Source organism: Sapajus apella, unplaced genomic scaffold (assembly GCF_009761245.1).
Source record: "Sapajus apella isolate SASKATOON/1434 unplaced genomic scaffold, GSC_monkey_1.0 scaffold12, whole genome shotgun sequence".
Classification (NCBI taxonomy): domain Eukaryota; kingdom Metazoa; phylum Chordata; class Mammalia; order Primates; family Cebidae; genus Sapajus; species Sapajus apella.
In genome coordinates, this window is record NW_022436952.1 from 23,216,014 (window position 1) to 23,242,813 (window position 26,800).

Consider the following 26,800-nt stretch of genomic DNA (forward strand, 5'->3'; position numbering starts at 1 on the left):
GGTTGCTGGGGGCTGGAGTTAATGGAGAGTGACTGCTGATGGGTACAGAGTTTCTTTCTGAGACAGTAAAAATGTTCCAAAGTTAGGTAGTGGTGCAGGTTATACAACTCTGTGACTGTACCAAGAACCATTATATTATATGCTTTTAGAGGGCGAATTTAATGATAAGGAATTATATTGCAATAAAAGTGTCATTAAAAACAGGCATGTGTGGGCATGATGGGTGTGTATATGATTTTGTTGGCATCCTTTAGAAACCTTTTTTTTTTTTTTTTTTTTTTTGAGACAGAGTCTTACTCTGTCACCCAGGCTGGAGTGCAGTGTTGCAATCTCAGCTCACTGCAACCTCTGCCTCTCAGGTTCTAAGGGATTCTCCTGCCTCAGCCTATGGAGTAGCTGGGATTACAGATGCTTGCCACCATGCCCGGCTATTTTTTTTTTCCCCCGAGATGGAGTCTTACGCTGCCACCAGGCTGGAATGCAGTGGCACAATCTCGGCTCACTGCAACCTCCGCCTCCCAGGTTCAAGTGATTTTCCTGCCTCAGCCTCCCAAGTAGCTGGGATTACAGGCATGCACCACCACATCCAGCTAAGTTTTGTATTTTTACTAGAGACGGGGTTTCACCATGTTGCTCAGAATGGTCTCGAACTCCCAACCGCAGGTGATCTGCCCTCCTTGGTCTCCCAAAGTGCTGGGATTACAGGTGTAAGCCACCGTGCCCGGCCCCTAATTTTGTATTTTTGGTAGAGATGGGGTTTCACCCTGTTGGCCAGGCTGGTCTCAAACTCCTGACCTTAGGTAATCCACCATCCTCGGCCTCTCAAAGTGCTGGGATTACAGGTGTGAGCCACCGCACCCAGCCTAGAAACCGTTCTTTGGATGTCTTGGTTAGGGAGTCATTCTGCCTGGTTGCCAAATTGGTGAGTGTCAGAGGTAACTCGGAAATGGAGTTTGTTTAAAAAAAAAAAACAAAACAGTACACAGATTCTACCACCGACTTCCAGAATCAGAATCTATTTGGAAAGAGTAAAAATGTCCACTTTATGTTTTTCAAAGTTTTCTAATAGTCACCACCTGTTTTTTACTTGCAAGGACACTTTGTAATAAAATGATGGAGGCATAGTCAAATGTAATACAGCTGAGGAACAAATTTAAATCCAATTTCCTCTTATAGAAATTTAATGAGAAAACAGGACTTCCTTTAAACAGGTAATCATGCATCATAGTCCCAAGGTTAAAGGTTATATAACCATAAACAATTGTAGAATCTCATGGCGGAGCTATTGGAGACAAATAACTCAATTTTATGGTGACAAGACTTGGAATGAGTATAAAACTGCCAAGAAAGTCCCTTCACCTGGCTGGTGTTTATATTCTTAAGTGTCACCAGTGTAGCTGACTTGTGTATATTTCCCAGCCTTTATTCCTATCTGTATAAGAAGATGTAGTGACAGGTCTTGTAATTTCAAAGATTTAGGGTCAATAGCTCAAAAATTGTTTGGATCTCAGCATTTTTTGCTATTAAAAAAAAAAAAAAATTCCTGCACTCTGCTTTCGACTTTGTTTCTAGCTATGGCCAAGTCAAGGAAATTGGAGCGTGTACTGTTTTCATTTGTACATTCTGCTTAGCACCCTGGCATCCAGACAAAACGAACAGCATCCTTGCCTTCGAGGAACTTAGAGACTCATGTGGAGCAGTTCAGACCTTGGAGGTTTGGAGGAGTTATGAAGTGTCTTTCATTTTTCTCTTCTGCAGAGATCTTTCAACCGGAGCACCCTAATTTCCCTCTACTTTGGTTAGGGTGAGGGTGCCGGCCAGTAGTCACGTGTCTCTTCATCATTCATTACGTGGCAGAGCCCAGTGGCTTAGCGGAGTCCAGCCACTAATCCCATGGCAGGATTGCTACCAGTCGTTAGATTGACCCATACTCGTTAATTACAGGCCAAAGGAAGTACGAGTCACTGTGAATTGTGTACCTATAAGAAATGACATTTGCTTGATTTGAACTCTTTTTGAAAAGTGCTGGCCTGGAAAACTGGACTCTTAGGGAAATGGCATTATAATGTGTTGAGAGTGGTGGGGAGGTGGCAGGCAGGCAAGGTCAGGGCATCTGGAATCCAGGAGAGCTGGCCTGCAAAGATACAGGGAGAGTAGATGTTGCTTGCTGCATTGTCCTTAGGCTAGAGACTGTTGACAGAAGCTTCTATTCTCCGTACACAGTGCTTAAAAATGTTGTTAGTTTCCAACATTGAAAAATTGGGAGTTTTTTTCATAAACATCTGGATACCTATCTCCTTTCAGAAAATTGTGAAGTGTGGCCCCACCGGCCCCACCTTCCTGCCTGAACACAGCTGAGTGGGTCTGAGAAGGTGGCCATTACCTATGATTTGTTTAAAAAAAAAAAAAAATACTTAGTTGGGCTTCATGCATGTGTTTTCTGTATTTAGTTCTGTGGGTGTCTGAGTTTGGGCCTGATGAGAAGAGGACGCCTGGTGGTTTTGTATCAAATATTGAGGTGAGGGTGGCATCAGACACAAAATCAGGAAGATGTATATTTATTTTTGTATTTGAGATAGAGTCTCACTCTGTCGCCCAGGCTGGAGTGCAATGGCACGATCTCGGCTCACTGAAACCTCTGCATCCCAGGTTCAAGCGACTCTCCTGTCTCAGCCTCCTGAGTAGCTGGGACTAGAGGTACCCACCACCATGCCCAGCTAATTTTTGTATTTTTAGTAGAGACGGGGTTTCACCACATTGGCCAGTCTGGTCTCGAACTCCTAACCTCATGACCCGCCCACCTCAGCCTCCCAAAGTGCTAGGATTACAGACATGAACCACCATGCCTAGCCTGGGAAGACATTTCGTGAATGAATTTGGAAACAGATTATGAAAGTGGACCAAGCGAGAGAATAGAGTAAAAAATCTAGGGCGAGCAGACTCATTAGTCAACAGTTATGAAGCACCAGTTTCAAGAGGGACCTTAAAACCCATCCTAGCTCACGTCTGTAGTCCCAGCACTTTGGGAGGCCAAGAATGGGTGGATCACAAGATCGGGAGTTCGAGACCAGCCTGGCCAACATAGTAAAACCCTGTTTCTACTAAAAATATAAAAATTAGCTGGGTGTGGTGTCACACACCTGTAATCTCAGCTACTTGGGAGGCGGAAGCAGGAGAATCACTTGAACCCGGGAGGCGGAGGTTGCAGTGAGTTGAGATGGTGCCACTCCACTCCAGCCTTGGTGATAGTGTGAGACTATGTCTCAGAAACAACAACAACAACAAAACCCATCCTACTCTGCCTTTTCTCTGAGGCTTTTTGTGTGTGTCCAACATTAGTGCAGGAAGCACTGCCATTCTGAGGTTTGTGTAGTGTCTGGGGGACGGGGGGTGGGAATGGGAGCCTGTGTGTGTGGCCAGAAGTTTTGGGCTGCAGGGAAGAGCAGTCTGGATGGATGTAACCAGAGTGAGCTTTGAAGGGTTCAATCCCAGGGAGTCAGTGAAACTCCCAGTATAAACAGAAATGATCTGTAGGTTATATTCTAATAAGTGAGTGGGCAAGGACCATGTGAATTGGTTATCAAGTAACACGTGTTTGCTAAATGCCTTCTTTGTGCCCAGCTCCAATTAACCACTTGGATGGCTTCTTGCAGGGGTGGTGTGGGCGAACACAATGCAAATGGCTACTTGTTTGCAAAGACAGAATGCTTCTTCAAGTGGATATGAGATTGTTAAAATGAGGCTTTCCTTTGGGTTGGAGTCCATTTTTTTTTCCTGCCTGAATATTGTGCTGAAAGTCCTTCCCACCTCTAAATACCCTACGGGGCCATGAGTTGCAACCCCTACAAGCTCATCACCCACGACTGCTTGAGACTGTGCCTCCCTCTGCAAAGCTGGCTTGAGGTCCCATCCATGAGATCGTTATTGTTGGAGGAAGACCTTGGGGTGGGGTAACAGCTTTTTTGTTATTTCATTCTGAGTTGGATTCCAAAGTAGGCAGTACTCATCCAAGAGGTGTGGGAGGAGGAAAATGGAGTGAGAAGTTAGTCATGCAGGATGCTGGTGTTTACTGCCTGCCCACTCCCTGTGAGTGCTGTGCCCAGCAGAGCAGAAGGGGCACTGAGAGGCACAGGGGTCTTGCCATCCTTGGACAGATCATGAGCTGTGCTGTGCATGTAGCAGGCACCCTGGAAGTTTCTGTGGCATGAAGCGCCTGCCCTCTTGCCAGCGGTGGTTAACGCCTATCTGCGTGCCAAAAGATATCCTCAGCCCCAGAAAAAGTTGCTCCTGTGAGATCAGTTGAGAGTTGAGGCATTTATTGACTGGTCTGCCACAGGGATGGACTGTTGGAATAATATGTTGGGATAGGGTCCTGCCCCCACCCCAAAAACCTGGCCAGATGGTGGAGACCCTATTTAGGGGGCCTTGGCAGCTGGTGGCATGTGGAGTGGGGAGTTGGAGCAAAAGCAGTTTTCCAACTGGTACAGAAAATTTTCGTTATTTCCTTTCTTTCTTCCTCCCTCTCTCCCTCACTCTGTCGCCCAGGCTAGAGTGCAGTGGCATGATCTCAGCTCGCTGCAACCTCTGCCTCCCAGGTTCAAGCAATTCTCTGCCTCAGCCTCCCAAATAGTTGGGATTCCAGGCACCTGCCACCATGCCCGGCTAATTTTTTTGTATTTTTAGTAGGGATGGGGTTTCACCATATTGGCCAGGCTGCTCTTGAACTCCTGACCTCGTGATCCACCCTCCTTGGCCTCCCAAAGTGCTCGGATTACAGGCATGAGCCACCGTGCCCAGCCCCATTGTTTTCATTATCAATATTACTATACTTGTGGGCTTTGGGCGAACACCTGCATGGACTTACGCTGTGGTTGGAGTGTAGCTATCCTGTGCTTTCTTTACTGCCCCTGTGGGCCATGCAAGACACCTGCAGTCTCTGCTGTGGAACCCCCAGTCTCCTCTGTTTCTCATTTGTCCAGACTTTCACACCCCCAGAGCAACTTCCAGGTGTTAGCTGGACCTCTATCCCGGCCCCCCATCACCCCCAGCCAGCCCCAGCCTTTGATTCCCGTGATGGATTGAGTTGTGTACCACAAAAGATGTCCAAGTTCTAACTCCCCAGTGCCTGTGATCTTATTTGGAAATAAGATCTTTGCCATTGATCAAGTTAAGATGTGGTCTCCCTGGAGCATAGTGGACCCATATCTGATATTGTGGGGTCCTCAGCTCAAGGGGTAAATGTGGACTGAGAGACAGACACGCAGAGGGAAGACGCTGCGAAGGCACAGGAAGAAAGCCATCTACAAGCCAAGGAATGCCCAAGGCCACCACCAGCTAGGAGAGAGGCCTGGGACAGTCTCAGAAGGAGCCAACAACCCTGCCAGTACCATGATCTCAAACTTCTGGGCTCTAGAACTGTAACAGTATGTTTCTGTTGTTCTGTTTTGTTTTGTTTTTTGAGATAGAGTTTTGCTCTGTCACCCAGGCTGGGGTACGGTAGTGTGATCTTGGCTCACTGCAATCTGCACCTCCTGAGTTCAAGCAGTTCTCCTGCCTCAGCCTCTTGAGTAGCTGGGATTACAGGTGCACACCACCACGCCGGCCTAATTTTTGTATTTTTAGTAGAGATGGGGTTTCACCGTGTTAGCCAGGCTGGTCTCAAACTCCTGACCTCGTGATCTGCCCACCTCAGCCTCCCAAAGGGCTGGGATTACAGGCGTGAGCCACCGTGCCCAACCATGTTTCTGCTTTCTCAACCACCCAGTAATGTGGTATTTTGTTATAGCAGCCCCCTGGAAACTGATACACCTCCCCCGCCCAACACTAGTGGTATCTTTGAGCACGGCTACCTAAGCAGTGCTGTTGTGTCCTCTAGGAGGCTATAAACAGGTCGCAACCTGTTCCCTGCATATCGACCCAGCGTGAGGTGCACATGGCATGAGCAGCAGGATGGGTGACTTGTTTTCCCATTGCCTTGCCAGGCCATCAGTGAATGTGGAGTATGGGCTCTTGCTTAAAAGAGCTGTCTTGGTATCAGTTCCAAGAGAGATGGATTTTTTAAATTATGTGTTTTTGTTTTTTAGGACAAGCTGCAGAAAAGAGAGACTTTAAAAAAATTATTTCCAAATACTTTTGATCCTTCTCTTGACTGCTCTGGACCATACCAGAGAGGACTTGACCAAAAATCTTGCATGCAGCTCTTCTGTTTCCTGGGATGTTAAGCTGTTCCTGAAATTGCAATTCCCCCATCTCTAAAAGAGAGTTGGGCTAGTTTTAAAAACCTTTTGGCTGGGCACAGTGGCTCACACCTGTAATCCCAACACTTTGGGAGGCTGAGGCAGGTGGATCACCTGAGGTCAGAAGTTCAAGACCAGCCTGACCAACATGGTGAAACCCAGTCTCTTCTAAAAATACAAAAATTAGGTGGGCGTGATGGCACATGCCTGTCATCCCAGCTACTCAGGAGGCTGAGGCAGGAGAATTGCTTGAATCCGGGAGGCAGAGGTTGCAGTGAGCTGAGATTACACCACTGCACTCCAGCCTGCGTGACAAGAACAAGACACACACACACACACACCCCTTTATTTCCCGAGGAACACACACACGCACGCACCCTTTTCAAGCTCTGTATTTCCCGAGGAACAACCTGATGGCCGCTGCAGAGGAGGACTCAGCTCCTATCTCTGCTTCCCTTTTTTCCCTGATTCCTGCTGGCTGGGTGCCTCCCCACACTGAGAGGCCACCTCATCAATTGGAGCGGAAGGTGTTTGTTCACAGCGCTTCTCTCCAAGACATGGGATTAGGGAGGGTTTTATTTCTTCTTTTTACTTTCCTGTGTTTTCCAGCGTTTCTTCCCTGGACCTGTTTTATAAGCAGGATAAAAATTTCTCTAAAATAGAGGAGAGGACTGGAGCCTAGCGCCCAGGCCTTCTTTTGCTCCCCATTCCCCAGCATAACCCTCATGCTCCTCTGTTTCTCTTGATCTTTCTCAGATTTCTGTTTTTATTCCTGTCTTCCTCCCTCTCTCCTGCTTGAAAATCTTCTAGTTGTATTTTTGGGTGTTGGTAAGCTAAACAAGTGATCTTATGTTCTGGCCATCAGGGGTTTGTTCCAGGGCCAAGCTGTGTGAACCTGAACCTGAACCTGAGCCTGAAAAGGGCCCGGAGCTTTTTTTTTTTTTTTTTTTTTTAAATGGTACAAGGAGCGTCTAATAATGCCCAGCCCGTGTGCTCTCTGCCACTGGAGAAGGAGTGTGCCAGGCTGGAAGGCAAGGAGAGGATGCCTCCTTGTCTCAGACCAAGACTTCACTTGCTTTCTGCTCCTGGTGTATACAAATGATATGTGCTGATTGGTGAGATGGGTGCCACTATGGAAAGATACAGAGAGGACAGGGCAGAGGCAAAGCCTCGGGAAGCAGAAGAACAGAAAGGGCTAGAGACGCATGATGATTTTTGAATGCTGTGATCCCACCCAGCTGGCTCCACTCTTTCGTATGAAGAATAGATTCTTATTACAAGGTATGCAAATGCAGAACTTTCTTCACTAGCGGAATTTAGAGACAGAGATGAAAATCTCCAGTAACTTTTACAATGACCTGAGTATTTGGGGGCCTGGCTGATTTCATGACTCAGTGAATCCGCCCTGTTACATTCAGTCTTCTTTTCCTAGATCTCTCTGACCAACCTGTTGTCATTTCCATAGTTTTCATCATTACCGCCTGTTTGGAGTAAATGGCGGAGGCAGAGGAGAGGGTGCTTTCAAGTCAAGAGTAAATTGGTGTGTTGTTTTGAGTCTTGTGCCTTTCTTTTAAATGGCCCTACCTCCAACACCTGGATAAAGGTAGCACCTGGCGCGGAGAGAACCCTGCCCTTCCTTGTGGTCTCCTAGACCCGTTCTTCTCAAAGCCTATTCCCCAGACCAGCAGCATCAGCGTTAGCTGGGAATTTGTTCATTGTGCAATTTCTCAGGCCCTACCCCAGACCTAGTAAATCAGAAACTCTAGGGGTGAGGCCCAGAAATTTGCATTTTAATACTCCCTCTGGGGAACTGTGATGCTCCTTCAGCATCACAGGACTGGCTTGAAACTGACCAAGTCTTAGTCAACGGCTAACAGCTGCAATCTGTTTTAACCAGTCCTCCAAGTGGCTTTATTGGGCTCTTAAATTTCAGAAGTGCTCCTTTAAGCCCACCTTGAAGGCTGCCCCTGTTCCTAGCATCTTACCATTCCCTCCGCATGGATGAGGTTTTCAGTCCTCTTTGCAGAGAAGTTTTTAAACCTGCTTCTGTAATTTCCCAAGGAATCTTATTTCATTCTACTATAAAATGCTGCCATTTCTTCCTCATTTTGTGTGGTCTTTTCTATCCTGAATGCCCTTTTTGATGTTTGAGAATAGCTTTTTTTTTTTTGCCCTGAATTTCTATACATGTTTTGCAGTGCTCGTTCATGATAAGGACTTTTTCTGTGTGTCTGAAGGAGCCATGGAGGTGGGGCGGACAGCCTTTGAGTGTCAGGGGATAAACAGCCATCTTCTTCCTCAGGAATCCGGCAAGTTCACAAGTGCCTTTGTGGCCACACCTGAGAGATTATTGCTGATTCCTATTTCCCAAAATAGCCTTGGTTCTTTCTATTTCCCCAAGTCCTATGAAAAGCAGTACTCAGTGATTTTGAGCATAATTTTTTTTTTTTTTTTTGAGGCAGAGTCTTACTCTGTCACTCAGGCTGGAGTGCAGTGGCATGATTTCAGCTTACAGCAACCTCTGCCTCTTGGATTCAAGCAATTCTTCTGCCTCAGCCTCCCAAGTAACTGGGATTACGGGTGCACACCGCCATGCCTAGCTGATTTTTGTATTTTTAGTAGAGATGGCGTTTTACCATGTTGGCCAGGCTGGTCTCGAACTCCTGACCTAAAGTGATCTATCTGTCTTGGCCTCTCAAAGTGCTGGGATTACAGGTGTGAGTCACCATGTCCAGCCTTGAGCATAATTTATAAACATAAAGTCACACCTTTACTGGAAAGTCTTCTGTATATGGATTAGCAATGCAGAGCAATTGAAGTTAATAAAGGCCGAGTTTCTCAGAAAACAACAACAAATGTTGAGGCATGAGTGGAAAAATACCACTTTATGGGAGAAGTTTCCAAGCCGTTGTGTGATACGGTTTTCCATGGAGAGATTATGAAATTACTGCTTGAAGCCTGTTAAAAAGCTATAGTTCAACATGGTGACCCAAGAATATTCCAGATGTCAGTCTAATGGCCTCTTGGCTGGTGTTGGCCATTTACAGGGCAGTGTGCTCTGATGGATGTCCTTGGGCAGGGACTGTCTTGTTATAGGACTAGAAACCCACTCATATTAACTTATGAAAAGAGGACATTTATTAGAGGGCTATGGGGGCATCTCACAGAAATGCAGGCACAAGGGTGGGAAAATCAGGCGCTGAGATTGTTTGTCCCAACTGTGGGACCTTGTGATGTCTTATGCTAGTTCTCTTTTCTTTTCTTTTTTCTTTTCTTTTCTTCTTTTCTCTTTTCTTTTCTTTTCCTTTTCTTTTCTTTTCTTCTTTTCTTTTCTTCTTTTCTTTTCTTTTCTTTCTAAAATAGAGTCAGGGCCTCACTATATTGCCCAAGCTGGTCTTGAGCTCCTGGGCTCAAGGCACCTACCTTGGCCTCCCAAAGTGCTAGGATCGTGGGCGCGAGCCACAATGCCAACCTATGCCTCTTCTTTCTCTGGATTCTCTTTATGCATCTTTCGCTCTGCAGTCTTGCCTTTTACTCCTCAGCAGCCATTTGGCAGAAATGGTCACTCATGGTGGAAGAGGACTGCTCCAAGTCCTGTTCTATACAACTCTTGGCAGGTTCAGTAGCAACAGCCAAGTGGCCATGCCCATAGCATGTGGATCCAAACTGGGGTTTGGGCAGTTCTTCGAGTCTTGAACATCTGTAGTTGGATATTGTGAAATACATATTCGGTCTTCCATCCAGCTCCCTAGCCTAAACCCTTGAAATCTGCAGAGTCCTAAGAGTGTCTCTTGAGATGCTAATGAGATGACAGGTATCTGGGGCCCCCTAGGCAACTTCAGGATGGGAGCTGGTCACAGGAAAGACCAAGGCGTGATTAGAAGGTTGGAACTTCAGCCCCTACCCCACAAACCTCTGGGGAGAGGAAAGAAGCCGAAGGTTGATTATCAATGAATGACCAGTGACAGCGCTAATCATGTCTATGTACTGAAGCCTCCATAAAAACTTAGAAAGACTGAGCACCAGGAGCCTGGAAGGTGGTGCCTGCAGAGGGCATGGAAGTGCCATGCCTCTTCCCTCATGCCTGGCCCTGTGCATCTCTTCCATCTGCCTCTTCATCTGTATCCTTTGTCATGGCCTTTGTAATAAGTAGGTAACAGTAAAGTGTTTCCCTGAGTTCAGTGAGCAGCAAAGTAGTTGAACCCGTGGAAGGAGTAGTAGAATCCCTGATTTATAGCCTGCCTGTCAGACATGTAGGTGACAACTTGCTGCTTGTGATTGGTATCTGAAGTGGGGAACAGTCTTGTGGGATTGAGCCTTCAACATGTGGGATCTGACGTTATCTCCAGGTAGACAATATCAGATTTGGATTAAGTTATAGGACACTCTTCTTGTGTCCACTGGAGACTTGCTGGCTAGTATGTAGGGGGAGACCCCTGTATACCTGATGTCAGAAGCATTGAGTGGTGTTGGGGAGAGAGTAGGAGTAACAGTTGAGTTTTTCCTGTGTTATCAGATGTAGAAGATGGTTGTAATTTTTTTTTTTTTTGAGACAAAGTTTTGCTCTTGTTGCCCAGGATGGAGCGTAATGGCAGGATCTCGGCTCACCATAACTTCTACCTCCCGGGTTCAAGCGATTTTCCTGCCTCGGCTTCCTGGGTAGCTGGGATTACAGGCACGCACCACCACGCCTGGCTAATTTTGCATTTTTAGTAGACACGGGGTTTCTCCATGTTGGCCAGGCTGGTCTCGAACTCCTGACCTCAGGTGATCCGCCCGTCTCAGCCTCCCAAAGTACTGGGAGCCACTGGGATTACAGGCGTGAGCCACCACGGCCGGCTGCAAATGGTTGTAATTTTTAATGTTTTATCATTCTGATTGTGATTTTAAAAACTCTACTTAATAGATAAATACGCCAATCTTTTCCTTTTGTGATTTCTACCCTTTGAGGCCCTACTTTAAAAGATCTTTACCAATAAAAGATGGTAGTATTTTCTTCTAGTGCTCTTATGGACTGGCCCCCCCCCGCCTCACTTGAAATATTAAGCCATATGGAATTTAATTTCAGAAAATCAATGAGAAAGGGACCTACCTCAATATTTTTCAAATAGTTTATCCGTCATTCAAACAGCGTCGACTGATTGAGCCTTTCAACCATTGCCTTGGGAAGCACCTCTTTACCATGTGCTAAATGATCTGCCTGGGCCTGGTTTTGGCCTTTTTCCCTGGGTCTTTCTCTCTATTCCTACACCAAGTTTTGTCTGTTTTCTATCATGGAAATTTCTCATGGATTCTAATAGGATATACTATAAAAATATAGTCTTCTGGCCTGGCACTGCACAGTGACTCATGTCTGTAATCTCAGCACTTTGGGAGGCTGAGGCAGGCAGATCACCTGAGATCAGGAGTTTGAGACCAGCCTGGCCAACATAGAGAAATCCTGTCTCTACTCAAAATATAAAAATGAGCTGGGTGTGGTGGCGCATGCCTGTAATCCCAGCTACTCGGGAGGCTGAGGCAGGAGAATCACTTGAAACCAGGAGGTGGAGGTTGCAGTGAGCCAAGATAAAAAAAAAAAAAAAATACACACACACACACACACACACACACACACACACACACACGATCACGTCCCTGCACTCCAACCTTGGCGATGGAGTGAGACTCTTATCTCAAAAAATATACATATTTTGAGGACGCGCACACGTGTGCATGCACGCACACAAGTCTTCTTACTTTGGTTTCATTTTTAAGAATGAACCAGCATCACATGCTTCATGTGTATCTTTTGGCACATTTGCCTTGCATACACAAGCACAGACATTTTATTTGTGCCGTTTTGTTAAAGTGAGAACCTTTGGTACACTTAGCAGTGTGTTGTGGAGAACCTTTTCACTTCAGCACGCACAGACCCACCTCATGCACTTCAGCCCTTCTGCAGAACACCCTCCTTTCAGTACGTCACTGTTCCCTGTCAGTGAACATTTAGGGCGCTTCTCGAGAGTCTTTTCCCTCTAATAAAAAGTGCTCCACAAAACACCTTCGTTCTTACATTATTGCACACCTAAAACTGTTGTTAGGTCAAAAGATAATGTACATTTGGAATGTGGATGAATATCTCCAAATGGCCTTTCAGAGAGAGACATTCCCACCTGTCTTTGCAGATCCTGGCTAAATAGGGGTTATCGGTCACAAAATGGGTACGAACATAATGTCTTACAGTCTAGCTTATATTCCTCCAATTTTGAATGAGAATGAGCATTGATTTTTTGGTTATTGATCATTTTCAATTGTTTTTCTGTAAATCACCTGTATATGTTCTTTTTAAACTGGGCTGCTCTGTGATCGGTGATTCACGTTGCTTGAAGGGAATAGAAGCTCTGTCCGTCTCCCTGGCACCCTTCTTGGTCTTTCCCCTTGTCTCTTTATCTTTCTTTTTACCTACACGCATATACACATGTATCTTTAAAAATCAGCCATTAGCCATGTTACCTCCTTCTAATAGTTGCTTTGAGCTGAGTCTTTATTCATTCATCAAACAATTACTGAGTGTCCTTGGTGCCCAGGAGACAGGTCTACATTTATTCAATACAGTCGCAGCCCTCAGAACACATCTGCTGGGAGGGCTGGGTATGAAAGCAGGGGCTGTAGCTGAGGCAGGAAGAGATTATTCTTCCAGCCAGCCTGTTAGCTCCCTAGGGCAGAAACAATGCCGTGAGCTCCCCTGCCCCTCCCCAGTGTTCAGAAAGTCTGAATGAATTGCCAAGGAGCATAGGGACTGGACTTTTAGGTCATCTGGACTCTTCTGGTGCCATGCCACATGAGAATAGCTGGCTGCCTCAGCTCTGCTTTCCCTGACAGCTCCAAACACCTGGGAACAGGATTGCTTAAAAATGGTCTTTCCTGTCCTTTAACTCAGGACTTAGCCCTCAGGGGGTTAAGATAAGACTTTGTGAAGGGGGCCAGGCCCTGGTAGAGACACTTCCCTCACTCCTGCTGCCTGAGCCCACATGCTGGAACCTTGTGGAACCTTTCCCTCTGGGCTTCCCTCACTACAGCACTCACTGCTTTTGTGCCTTCTCCTTTCTCCTCATCCTCATCTATTTTGGAAAGACTCTGAGGACTCAGTCGTGCTCATGGGTTTGCGGCAATCTCTTCTAATTCATAGAGCACCCCTGGGAACTCAGGCAGCAAAGACCCATTTCAAAGCTGTGGCTCTTAGAAGGTTGGGGTAGCATCTAGGGGGTTCCTTAAATTACTCTACATTGCTACCATGTACCTTGACTGATCCCAAGTCTAACCCACCCCTTGGGGCCTCTGTCTTCGTCCAAGTACCACCTGATCCATGGCTGGGCTCTGTGATGGTCCTGCTATGGACTAGACTAGTTTTCCCCACATCTGATTAGTCACTGAGATTGCTTGATAAAAATGATGATTTGAGTTCCTCCCAGCCTACTAAACAAGAAGCTCCAGGTGTGAGGTTTGGACATCAGTATTTCCAACAAGTGGCCCCAGTAGCTCTGATGAGTAACTGGGTTGGGAAATGAGGCCAGAGCTCTGCCTGGCACCTGTGCTTGGATTCTGGATTCTGGAACATCCAGGCTTTGGATTTGATAAGGTTTCTTCTCAGTTTCTCAACCATAAGATGGGAGTCATATGTGTGAGCTGGCATTGGGGTACCAGCACCTGCCGTCTTGGTGACAAGACACATTTCTCCAACACTGCAGTCAACTTTTCCTGGCCTGTCAACCCAAGTTTGGGTCAGTGATCTTCTTTGAAATGCTCATGGATTCCCAGTGTGTTTGCACGGGTCTACACTCTGTAAGGAAGCTGCTAGGTCAGGGACCTAATGGGATTGAAAGACAGGCTTGCACAGCTCCAGGCAGGCCCCCTCCGGCCCTCTGAATTCCTTGGCTATTCCTGGATTCCTGGCCCTGCTCTTCCATAGGCCCTTTGTGCAGGCTGGAGCCAGACCAGAGCTTGGTTATGGCAGATGTCAAAGGGCCAGGGCACTGACGGGGCCTCCACTTCATCCAGTCAGTATCGCAGTTTCTGTATCATCTGTGAAATGGGCACAGGAGCCCCTGCTCCCCACTGAGATTGAAGGGTTGCCTTAAGAATTTTGTAAGCGGCTATGATTGGGAAGTTGGAGGCCACTCATAGTGATGTCTCCCTGGTTAACTAAGGGATAACCCCACAGCACAGCAATGCTAAAGAAGGCATTCCAGCCCCATCTTCACCCCTGGCACCCCTCATTTGGGAGATGTGCTCTTTGTAGGCATGAAAAGGAGGGTTGAGGCAGGGAGCCAGCTTCTGGGGTAGAAGTTGGGAAGTAAAGAAGAGGAAGGAAGGAATGGGGGTGGTTTCGGTGTTTTGTTTTGTCTTACTGTTGTTCTTCAGTCTCTGTGAGGGCTTACTCTGTGTCAGAAACTGTACTGAGAGCTGTATGTACCTCACTGACTCCTATCCTCAACGCTAGGAAGCTGGGACCTCTGTCCTGTTATCCCTCACTTATACAGCTAGTGCTCGACTTACGACCATGGTTGGGACCGTGGACTGGTCATAACACGATTTGGTCGTAAGTTGAGTAGGCTATATGTACAGTTGAAATGGTGCACGCGGAGATGATAGTGCTGCCGGAAGCTGGTCTACACTGTCATACGCCCAGCTGGGCAACATTTGTGCTGCCAGACGCGGAGCAGTCATGGCTAGTGATTGTGGTCGTAAAGTGGAATGGTCATAAGTTGCATAGGTGGTAAGTCGATCAATACCTGTAACAGGGAAACCGAGGCCAAATAACATGCTCATTGTTAAAAGAAATAGACCTGGGAGTTTTGAACATCTGTCTGTAAGATGCCAGTGCCGAAGCTCTTAATAAGGGATTCTCAGACCTGAGAGTATAGAAGAATCACCTAGAGGGCACCCAACAAGTTCCAGATAATGCTGATGCTGCTGGTCTGGGGACCACACTTTGAGAACTACTCCCCTGGATGATCCACTCTGGCCCCTGTTACCTCTGACCTCATCATCTTCTATTTCCCCCTCCCCCTCAATTCCTCTTCAGCCAAACTGTCCTCCTTGCTGCTCTCTATGATGAAAGTCATGCTTCTGCCTCAGAACCTTTTAATTTATGTTCCTTCATTTGGAATTCTCTTCCCTCAGATATGTGCCTGGTTTGCTCCTTCTCTCTGTGATAGGAGCCTTCCAAGATAGCGCCCAACACACCCAGGTCCTGATAACACCCTTGTGTCATCCCTTCCCACCTTCCTTCCTGGGTGGTCTGTGAGACTGACAGATTCTGGCAGTCATGATGGAGTGTCACTCTTGAGACTCGGTTATAACCAGTTATAACCAAGATATTGTGACCTTTGCCTTGCTTTCCCTTGGCTCACTCGCTCTGGGTGAAGTCAGCAGCCATATTCTCCTGCCAGCATCCATAGGGCGAGCTTTCTACAAGTGGCTTCTCCAGCCCCAGTCAAGCCTTCAAATGAGGCAGTGCCCATCAACATCCTAACACCGACTCATAGGGCAACCTGGACCAGAACGGCCAGCAAAGCCACTCTCTGATTCCTGATCCACCAAAACCATGTGAAATAATGAATGTTTGATGTTTCCAGCTGTTAAATTGGGTGTAATTTGTGATATAGCAATAGACAGATAATACATTTCTCTCAGATCTTCATTCTGTGTTCTTGTCTTGGTGGTGAGGACTTCCCTGGCCACTCTTAAATTGCAATTTCTTTCTAATAACACATTCTATCCCCCTTCCCTGCTGTATTCTTTTTAGTATGAACCAACAGCTAAACTGATAGGTTTTGCTTATTTATTGTCTCCTTGCACAACTCCGCCCCACACCAATCCAAGTAGAAAATTTTTAAGTTGGCCAGGCACAGTGGCTCACTCCCGTAGTCCCAGCACTTTGGGAGGCCAAGGTGGGTGGATCACCTGAGATCAGGAGTTTGAGACCAGCCTGACCAACATGGAGAAACTCTATCTCTACTAAAAATACAAAAAATTAGCTGGGCGTGGTAGCAGATGCCTGTAATCCCAGCTACTTGGGAGGCAGAGGCAGGAGAATCGCTTGAACCCAGGAGGTGGAGATTGTGTTGAGCCAAGTTCACGCCATTGCACTCCAGCCTGGGTGACAGAAGCGAAACTCTCTCAAAAAAAGAAAATTTTTAAGTTTTCACTTATGGAAAATTTTATACACAGACACATTTGATTAGAGATTGAATCACATAATGACTGCTAAGATTTAGCTGAAGAAGGAGGAGATTAATAATTAATAATTAATTATATAAATTAAATAATATAAATTAATAATTAATAAGTTATATTTCCTACCATATCCCCTTGTGTCCAGCACAGCACCAGACACAGAATAGGCCCTCAAGGTTCTCAAATGAAGGGTTATTTACAGATTCAAATACCTCGTGTTGCTGCAGCTCCCAGAGCCCCAGCCTAGAGCTCAGGCATGGTAAGTGTGGCCAGAAAATGGTGGTCTTTGTTGTCAGACTGATTTCCAGAGATTCCTCTTCTCATCGAGGCCTCAGCTCCTTCCATTAAAAATGGAAAGGACACCACCTGTCTCATAGGTGTTTTGTGGCCACTGAAGGGGATCCCAAATGTGGAGGGGCTTGGTGTGACCAGGCCCAAATGGTTCCTGAGACAGGAGTAGTTTCTTTCCTGCGGAGAACCCACAGTTGTGATTCAAACATCATTTACTTTCAAGAGGGAATTTCAAATGTCTTGTAGCAATGCCTGTACTAGGAGACACTGGTGCACAGGAGGGGACCAGGTCTCTGTGAGCTGCTGCTGTTGCATTTGCCAAGGGAGACAAGCAGGAGCCTCCAGGATAATGTGGCCCCATTGCAAATTCTGCATCTGCCTGGACCAAGGCACTGGGGCTCGCTTGGAGGACAGGGAAGTATGGCCTGAGGGCACACCAGCTTCTGGGTAGGAGGAGACAGGACTGAGAAACGGAGTGGCAGGGCTGCTATCTGTCTAGGCAAACCTGGCCATAGCCCAGGCAGACCCTCCTTGTGAGGACTGCAGGGCAAGGAGAGAAGCCATGGGTAGGGAGACCACCAAATCAGTGCAGGGACAAAAGAAAAGGTGGGTGAGGGGAAGGAGAAGATAGAGCAAGTAGCACAGAAGTGTGTGTATAAAGAGACACGAAGAGGAGAGGACTCCAGGAATCTCAGATCAAAGTCAAGAGGGAGGATGAGGCAAGAGAATTGCTTGAACCCAGGAAGCGGAGATCACAGTGAGCCAAGATTGTGCCATTGCATTCCAACCTGGGTGATAGAGTGAGACTCCCTCTCAAAAAATAAAAACATCCCAAAGTCCATTTCCTCCTGCTCTGGTATCTGATACCAGATTTTTTTGTGGTTATTTTACCTGATAACCACAGGGGGCAGCAGAGAGCCAGCTCAAGCCTAGAAAAGTGGACGATCCCCCACAGGAGGCCACTGGGGGCCAGAGGCTTGCAGATGGGCCTATGGCCAATCACCATAACCAGTGGCTGAAGTCCAGGGGCTCCTTGTGGCTTTCCCCCTAGAGGCCAATATTCCTAACACAGGCAGAATGCAGTCTTAACAAGGGGAAATGAAGCCCGGAAGTGACTATTTAAAATGAATAACTTCTGCCTAGCTCACTGTTTTTAAAATTCTTTATTATAATTTTTAAAAAGGGGCATCTGTGCTTTGAATCTCAGATGTACATAGTCTTCAACCTTTCAACTATACTCTCACTTTCCGAGTTATTCGTTCACTCACTCATTCATTCATTTATAGAGATGGGATCTTGCTGTGTTGTCCATGCCAGACTTGAACTCCTGGGCTCAGGGATCCTCTTGCATTAGCCTCCCAAGTAGCTGGGACTATAGCATGTGCCACTGTGCCCAGCTGTCTTTAGAAGTTTTATTATACGTGGGGTAGACAGTCATTCGCAGATGAGAAGATGAACACCATTGGATCTCAGCGCTGATGATAGAATAGTACCTCCCTTAGATGGGTTAATCCATGGTCAGTTCATTTGTGTATGTTTGGCTGTCTGGGTATCAGTGGTGGAGGTCTGAATGGAGTTCTAGTGATCACTAGGAAAAAATGTGTTTTGTGTGAATTGGGTTGCGTGGGAAGAGGCTCCCCAGGGCACACCTCCCTTCTTCCACTCTGACCGCACTGTTCCTCCTAGAGCCTCTGTGGCCTGTGTGGCCATAGCTCTGTTGCGAGAGTCTGGGCAGTCATCCGGGATGACCTAAGGCCACAGGGATGGACGTTTAGAGAATGCAGAAGGGCCTCAATCCAGCGTCTCTGGGGTCCTGGAGCTGCTGCTTCAGTCTTACTGTGACTTGGTCAAGGAGCCTTGTGTGTTGTAAGCAGATTAGGGAGTCTTTTATTGGAAAAGACCTGGACACGGCTTCTTCCCTGTGGGTGGTATGGTCATCTGGGGTGACTTGTCCTGCTGCTAGTGAGGTCACTGAGCCAGAGCCCCAGTGGCGCTCTTCTGATGTCTGCTTGGCTTGGCCTGGCCTGGCCTGGTCTGGTCTGGCTCAGCTTCATCCCTGCTGCAGGCTCGCAGTGTCTTTGTGTTTTGGGTTGGTCAGAACTAGCCAAGACGAAGGACATAGACTGGGCTGAACCCTTCAGGGAGCTGTGTCATCCCTCATGGGGCCCCTTTGGAGGTTAGAGTGGAGAGACACAGTACTTACGGAGACTCCAGCTTCTGGGGGGTTTGGGAGTGACCAGGCCAGTGAGGGCAGGGAAAGGGGCCTCCCATCAGGTCCCCACATGGACAGCAGAATTCTGACTGCAGGCTGGCATCCACTTAGGGTTTCAGAGCCTCCTTCTGCAGCCCCCGGAGCTGCTGGTGGCTGTTATGGCTGCCGCTGCTGCTGGTAGCTCCCTTCACTGGGAGGGCTCAAGAATGGGGTGAGGAGAGGAATAGGGACCAGCAGCTTCTCTGCTAAATGGTCCATATCTTAAAGTTAGGCAGTCTGGCTTTGGGTCCATGGTGGTTGGTGGTGGCTTGCAGGTAGTAAGCAAACAGCAAGGGACGAATGGGTGCAGGATAGAAGGAGTAGTCAGTGCACGAATCATGACTCTCTGCTCCAGCCAGAACATCAAAGGCAGTGTCTGCGCATCAGGTGGTGAGCCTTCCTTTTCTTTTTCTTTTTTTTTCGAGACAGAGTCTTGCTCTGTTGCCCAGGCTGGAGTGCAGTGGCACAATCTCGGGCTCACTACAACTCCTCCTCCTCCCAGGTTCAAGTGATTCTCCTGCCTCAGCCTCCCAGGTTGCTGGGATTACAGGTGTGTGCCACCATGCCCAGCTACTATTTGTATTTTTAGTGGAAACAGGGTTTTACGGTGTTAGCCAGCCTGGTCTCGAACACCTGACCTCAGGCAATCTGCCGGCCTCAGCCTTCCAAAGTGTTGGGATTACAGGTGTGAACCACTCTGCCCCTCGAGGCTTTCTTTAAAATAAGGTTAATGGTAACAGCCACTGAAGGGGTGGAGGCAGCAGCACAAAGGGGAAAGTTGTCTGGGAGCTTTCCTGCTGATTATTCCTGGCAAGCTGAAGAGCACATCAGGTGGGAATCTCCCTTGTGCTGTCACAGTGTCTGTCCTTCTGTTGGCCCCTCTGTCCTCGCATCCTTCAGACCAGATGCCATGTTTGGGAGGGTGAGCCGCCATGGCTTCAGCCCTCCAGGAGATGAGGTAAGGTGTCAAGATTAGGATCTGAGCTGTCTGGAGATGGGCAGAGTGCTGATTTCATAGAAGGAAGCTGGATGGAATGTGTGTCTTGGGGGACTTCGCTTCTCGAGAAGACTTGAGACAGATTTATGTGCAGGAGTTTCAGTAGGGTGTGCGCTCCTGGGAGCAACTCCTGGGGAAGGAGGGAAGTGATGCTGCAATAAATACGGCCACCAGGGAGGCCTCTGCAGCGCCAGGGGGAGCTCTGAGCTGGGAGGACCCTTCCAGAATTGGATTTGAGACAAGGGGATTGGTGGGCCTTTGACCCCCCCTCACCCCAGTCATTACACATGCACCCTGCACCCCTACCCTAGGCATTACCTTGGGCAAGGCAGCTCTCTTTGGCTAAGGGCAGTGCCCTGAGAGGGACTCAGCTATGAGCCTCTGTAGCTGGAGAGATTTGGGTGGTGCACCACGGCACCCACTCTAGAGAGTCTGGGAAAGAACGCTTTGCAGGGAAGAACACTTTGCAGGGAAGAAGAGCAATCTTGGTGGGCTGCAAGGCAGAAGAGACATTTCGTTGAGACTTGATGAATGAACAAGGTTGTGATATCCAGGGATGGGGGAGCAGGAGGCGGTGAGTGTGGGTGAACAATATGGGAGAGGCATATTCAGAGATCAGCGAGGCACATTTGCTGGGCCTGAAGTGAAGCCGGTGGGATGTCAGTCTGGATGCAGTCAGGGATTGATCTGTGTGCCATGTTGGAAAGGAGCCATACAGGGATTTTGCTGTTGAGTGACTTCTGGCGAAAGCTGGGCTCCAGGGTGAGTGGTCCACTAGCTGTGAGTGGACGGATTTCAAGAGGCAGGGAGACTCACTCCGGAGTGACATGGAGACGAGGAGAGGAATGGGATGGAAGGGCATCTCCAGGCCCTGGGAACCAATTAGACGTGAGGGATGGAACATAGGGTGGAGCTGGCGATGGCCAGTGAGCCCTGGCCCTGGGTGTCCAGGGGCCAGGGAACTCAGGAGGAGAGGGTGGAGAGAGGACCTGGTCTTGAGTCTGTGGGTGTGAAGACAACAGTGTGGCCTCCAGGCAGGGATGATTGAACAGGCAGGAGAGAAGAGAAGCCACCCTAGAAAGGCAGCCTGAGGCTGGATGATGCACCTGCCTCCTGGGGTTGCCTACCTCACTGCTTTTGCTCATCTAAGCTCCACTGGGCTTCTCTCTCTGTTTTATTTAATGCTGATAAAGCACTTACCTTGTGCCCGATGTTGTCCTAAGTGCCTTGCATAGGTAAAGCCACTTAATACTCTTTCTCATCCTACTTTGGTACCATTTTCATGCCCATTTTATAGCTGAGAAAAACAAAATACAGAGTTCAGGTGATTCCAGAGGTCACTCAGCTGATGAATGGCCAGGATGTGGGCCCTAAGCAGGGCAGGGGTCTTTGAAGTAAGTTCTCCAAGGCTTGCTCTTGCCAGCCAGTGCATCCACTGGGGAAGCTCCTAACCCCTCTGGCAGCCTCTCTCCTTGTCACTCCTCATAAAAGACCCAACTACTGGCTGGGGGCAATGGCCCACACCTGTAATCCCAGCACATTGGGAGGCAGAGGCGGGCAGATCACAAGGTGAGGAGTTCAAGAACAGCCTCCCAACATAATGAAACACCATCTCTACTAAAAATACAAAAAAATTAGATGGGCATGGTGGCGGACGCCTGTAGTCCCAGCTACTCGGAGGCTGAGGCAGGAGAATCGCTTGTACCCGGGAGGCAGAGGTTGCAGTGAGCGGAGATTGTGCCAGTGCACTCCAGCCTGGGTGACAGAGAGAAACTCCATCTCAAAAAAAATAGAATAAAAAATAAAAGACCCTACTACTCTCTTGTTTATGTTCATACCCTCTCTGCTTTCCAGGTCACCCTCAATTGTGCTTCCTCTTCCTTAAGACATGAAGGTAGCATGTCGCCCCTGTTCTGCCCTGCTCCTGGAGCTCTAGGTTCACCCTTCCTGAAACCCAAACAATGAGCCTTCAGACCACCAATCACAGCGAGAGAGCGGGAGTATTGGGGCCTAAGAGACCAAGTAGCTGAACCTCTCTATTTTGGATGAAGCATCAAAGGACCAGAGGGATGGTGTGATTCGCCCAGGGCTGCACGGTAGTTTTGGAGCAAAATGGAGTCAAGAACCCAGTTTTGCTTTTATTGTTTGAAACAATTGAGTTTTCAGCACTAGAATTTTTAACTAAATAATGTTATAGGCTCACGTCAGACTGACTTTAAATTTGACTTAGCTCTAGAGGCATACATATGGGCCTTTGGTATTAATAGGATGTCTCCCTTGGGTGGATACCTTATTGAGCTCAGTTTACATTGGAGGAAACTGAGGCACAGAGGATAAGTAGCTTGGCCAAGGACAGTGGTGGTGAGAGGCAGAGCTGGATTCAAACCCAGAGGTTCTAGAATCATCTCAGTAAACAGAGGCTAACCACTTTGCTATACAGCCCCCCTTAATGATTTTGGAAATATTTTAAAATGTACTTTTTTATTTATTTTTGAGACAGAGTTGCACTCTGTTGCCCAGACTGGAGTGCAGTGGCATGGTCTCAGCTCATTATAACCTCTGCTTTCCGGGTCCAAGTGATTTTCATGCCTCAGCCTCTTGAGTGACTGGGATTACAGACACGCCCATAATCATGCCCGACTGATTTTTGTATTTTTAGTAGAGATGAGGCCTCACCATGTTGGCCAGGCTGGTCTTGAACTCCTGACCTCAAGTGATCCACCTGCCTCAGCCTGTCAAAGTGCTGGGGTTATAGTCATGAGCCACCACATCCAGCCTATTTTTATTTTTTGAGACAGAGTCTTGCTCTGTCACCCAGGCTGGAGTGCAGTGGCACAATCATGGCTCACTGCAGCCTCGACTTCCCGAGCTCCAGCAATCCTCCCAGCTCAGCCTTCCAAGTAGCTGGGACCACAGACATGTGCTACCACCCCTGGCTAATTTTGGTGTTTTTGGTAGAGATGGGGTTTCACTGTGTTGCACGGGTTGGTGTCAAACTCCTGAGCTTAAGCAAGTCACTCCCTCAGCCCCCTAAAGTGTTGGGATTACAGGCATGGGCCACTGCGCCGGGAGAGATCTTGGAAAGATATTCACAAAAGTTGATAGATAAAAAGAATATACAGTTTGATTTTGTCTTAAAGAGGAATATATGCTTAGAAAACAAATCAACATATGGATGCCAAAATGTTGATGGTGATGACCTCTGAATGGTGGGATGATGGGTGATACTTATTTTTTTGTGTTTTCTTGCATTATCAAATTGTATATAGTGAGAGAGTATTATTTCTATCACTAGATAACTTCATAAGAAGCCTCTGCTCACGGCAGTGAAGTGGGTGAAGTAGTGTTTGGAGGACAATACTGTAGCTGCAGTGTTAGTTTTCTTTTTTCTTCTCAGAGTCTTACCCTGTCTCTCAGGCTGGAGTGCAGTGGCGCTATCTCAGCACACTGCAACCTCCATCTCCCAAGTTCAAGTGATTCTGTTGCCTCAGCCTCCCGAATAGTTGGGACCACAGGCACATGCCAACACACCTGGCTCATTTTTGTATTTTTAGTAGAGATGGGATTTCACCACGTTGGCCACGCTGGTCTCAAACTCCTAAGCGCAAGTGATCTGCCCACCTCGGCCTCCCAAAGTGCTGGGATTACAGGCGTGAGCCACCATTGCCAGGCCAGTTTTATTTCTGATTGAAGCCCGGAGCTGAGCATTGGAAGACGGAGAGGTGGCCAGGCAGATTCAGCATTTACAGCTCAAATGAGACATAGAACTGCAAAATCAGGAAGAAACTTGGGAGTCACCTCAGGTGGGAGAGGGCCGCTGTCTCTTTACAGACTCCTGCACCAGCACTCTTTCCTCTGTGCTTTGGAGTTTGAGGTTAACAGTGGACATTCAGGGGGAAATAACAAAGAGGGGCGAATGAATAGGCAGGCTGCGGCAGGGGATGTTTCAGAGGATCTTGACATCTCGACAGGAAGCCCACCTCCTTCTGGCCCCAGCCTCATGGAGAAGGGCCCGCAGCAAAAAGAAGCTCTGTGGACGTGGGTTGGGGATGGGGGCAGGCAGCGGGAAGGGAGGTGGATGGATATGGGAGCAGAAAGCAGGGTCCCATCTGGCCAGGGTTAGGGAGGAGGGCGACAGGCCATCTCTGTTTTCTCCAGCTCTGACCAACTCCTTCTGCTCTGAAAAATCTGAGGTTCTGTCCCGTGACATTCTCAAAGTGATTTCTTTGTTCTTCTTTCACCAGAGACCACCTGGGAACGTCCCAGCAGTACTCCTGGGATTCCGGCCAGCCCTGGCTCTCACAGGAGCTCTCTGCCTCCAACAGGTACTGTCTGCTGGCTGCTTTGGGACCACTGGTGGGGGGACCAACACCGCCTTCAGTGGAGAGGCTGAGATGATGTGTCCTGGGTCTTAAACCTGGCTGACGTAGCAAACTCAGGGAGGGGTCGAGACTGGGTGGGGGGCCCTTAGGCCTGTGGCCCAGCAGGCTGGTGTCTCCCTGGCAGTGCCAGCAGCAGCTCTGGTGGTCTCCTGCTCTCTCTCCCTCAGGCACTTAGCAGGAAGAGATGGCTGGGGAGGGTGAGATGTCAGCGTGCTTTCTGTCGGGGACAGGAAGACCTGAAGCGTGGACAGAACTGTTCTCTTTGGCTCTTGTGGACATCATGGTGTAGAAGCTAAAAGGAGGCAGATATTTACAAGGCAGCTTTCCAACAGAACATCTGGGTCAGTGTGAGGGAGGCCTTGTGAGGGTATGAGTTCTCTGTCTGCAAAGGTAATCAAGCAGAGGCAGGCAAGATGGACATTATTTTTTATTTTTTATTTTTATTTTTTGAGATGGAATCTCATTCTGTCACCCAGGCTGGAGTGTTGTGGTGCAATCTCAGCTCACTGCAACCTCTGCGTCCTGGGTTCACGTGATTCTCGCTCCTCAGGCTCCCGAGTAGCTGGGTCTACAGGTGCGTACCACCATACCCAGCTAATTTGTGTATTTGTAGTAGAGATGGGATTTCACCATGTTGGCCAGGCTGGTCTTGAGTTCCTGGCCTCAAATGATCTACCCACCTTGGCCTCCCAAAGTGCTGGGATTAAAGGTGTGAGCCACTGCCCCTGGCCAAAATTGACATTCCTGTAATAGGTGGGAGGCTTGTCTATGGGGCTCTTGGGAGACATGTAGGTCTGAGATTCTGGAAGGCAGGTTATGGGACACATCAGCAGGGAGAACAACATCTGCTTTCATGCGGCTTTTAAAAAACATCACCTCCTCCAAGAAGCCTTCCCTGACCACTCCATTTAGAGCCTTCACCCAGTCACTTTAGATCGAAGCTGCATGCTGTTTTAGTGTCCCCAGCGTCCTGTTCCTAGTTGCTCTTCACTCTCCCATGCTAGACTGTAAGCTCCCTGAGGGTGAGGGCTTTGTCTGTTTCATTTGTGGAATCTTCAGTCCCCAGAGCCTGGCTTCTGTGTTGAGCTAATTCGCCAGTGTCGCCACCATCCTGTGGTGTGTGAAGCACACTTTTTGGTTTTTGACTTGAGTCAATCTGGCAGCAAAGCGTGAAAATCAAGGTTGTGGCTGGAGCTGGGAATTTAATCTTTAATGCCTTGAGCAGTGACATCTTTAGCTTCTGTGGAATGGGGGGGTGAAAGGCTGTGTCAAGTTCTTGGAACAAAAAGTAATCCCTGGTCTAAATGGTTTACCTGAAGCAGCACAGGGAATCACAGGAAGGACTAAAGGTAATCACAAAACTCTGGAATACGGGATCGGAGAAAGGAGGCAGGGAGCAGTGGGAGTGGCCAGAGCCTCAGCTTTCAGAGCAGGGATCTTTGGATATTGTCTACCCTGGAGACCTGAAGACATGAACGTGCACATTCAAAGCATATTGCTTAGGCATATGACAGTTGCCAGCAGAAGAGCTCAAAACTGGAAATGATGGGAAAACCTTACCTCTAGAAAATCAGCTGAGGTGTGGCAGTGGTGATATGAAAATGGGTGTTTCCTATCAAAAATTATTTTAGGCTTTCTAAAGCATTTTATTTATATTATTACTTAAATTATATTTACTTAAATTAAAAAAAAAATTAAGACAGGAACCCCCCTTGTGGGGGAGGGACATGGGGCAGCTCTGACTGATTTCCTAGGGAGACAGTGAGTGCTGCCTTCTCAGACCAAGTCCCCAGAAATGGGCCTGTTCAGCCCCTTCATGCTGTAGCTGCTGCGTGACAGTGGGCGGTTCTGAGCCCACCGCTTTCTCTTTCACTGTTGTTCTTGTGTTTTTTTAACAATCCAAATGCTAGTGGGAATGACGCAAGGTGCGTCCTCTTTCCTGGCTGGCTCCAGGCCAGCCAGACACTAAAATGGAAACCCAGCTGTTTTTTCCAGCCAGAGTGGTCCGTGAAGGAGGACAGGACTGGGATGCTGGCAGAGGGAGGCTTGGACGTGTAGCGACGGCAGGTGTGACTCACAGCTTGCCACGTGGGTGGGGCTGGTCGAAACTTGGCCTTTGAGTCATGGGGTCACTTCTCTAAAGCTTGCTCTCCTGGAACCATCAGGCAGCATCTCTTGTCCTCTCTGCTGTTGACGGGGACTGTCCTGCAGAAGCGGGGCTCACAGGAGCCGCCTCCGTTCCCTGGTTTAGAGGCCTGGGTTTAACAGGCTCCCTTCTTTTCTTTACAAGCATATACTTAGCCTCTCTGTCCAGCGATGCCCTGTGTGGGCCCGTAAAGGGAGCTGAGAAAAATAGGGAGATGGGTGGAGAAGGTCAAATCTAGAAACCAGAATTGCCAGCATGGTCAAGGCTAGACTGAGTGTG

At 48.0% G+C, this 26,800-nt stretch overlaps 1 protein-coding gene across 7 annotated transcripts in view; it reads left to right on the forward strand.

The window, feature by feature from the left end:
- Nucleotides 1–26,800, forward strand: part of GAS7 (growth arrest specific 7) — a 277,284-nt gene that overhangs the window by 182,816 nt on the left and 67,668 nt on the right. For all 7 annotated transcript variants that reach the window (XM_032280280.1, XM_032280285.1, XM_032280286.1 and 4 more), the window contains exon 3: nt 24,238–24,318. In XM_032280280.1, the coding sequence (XP_032136171.1) occupies nt 24,238–24,318 (81 nt within the window). The remainder of the gene's footprint in view (nt 1–24,237; nt 24,319–26,800) is intronic.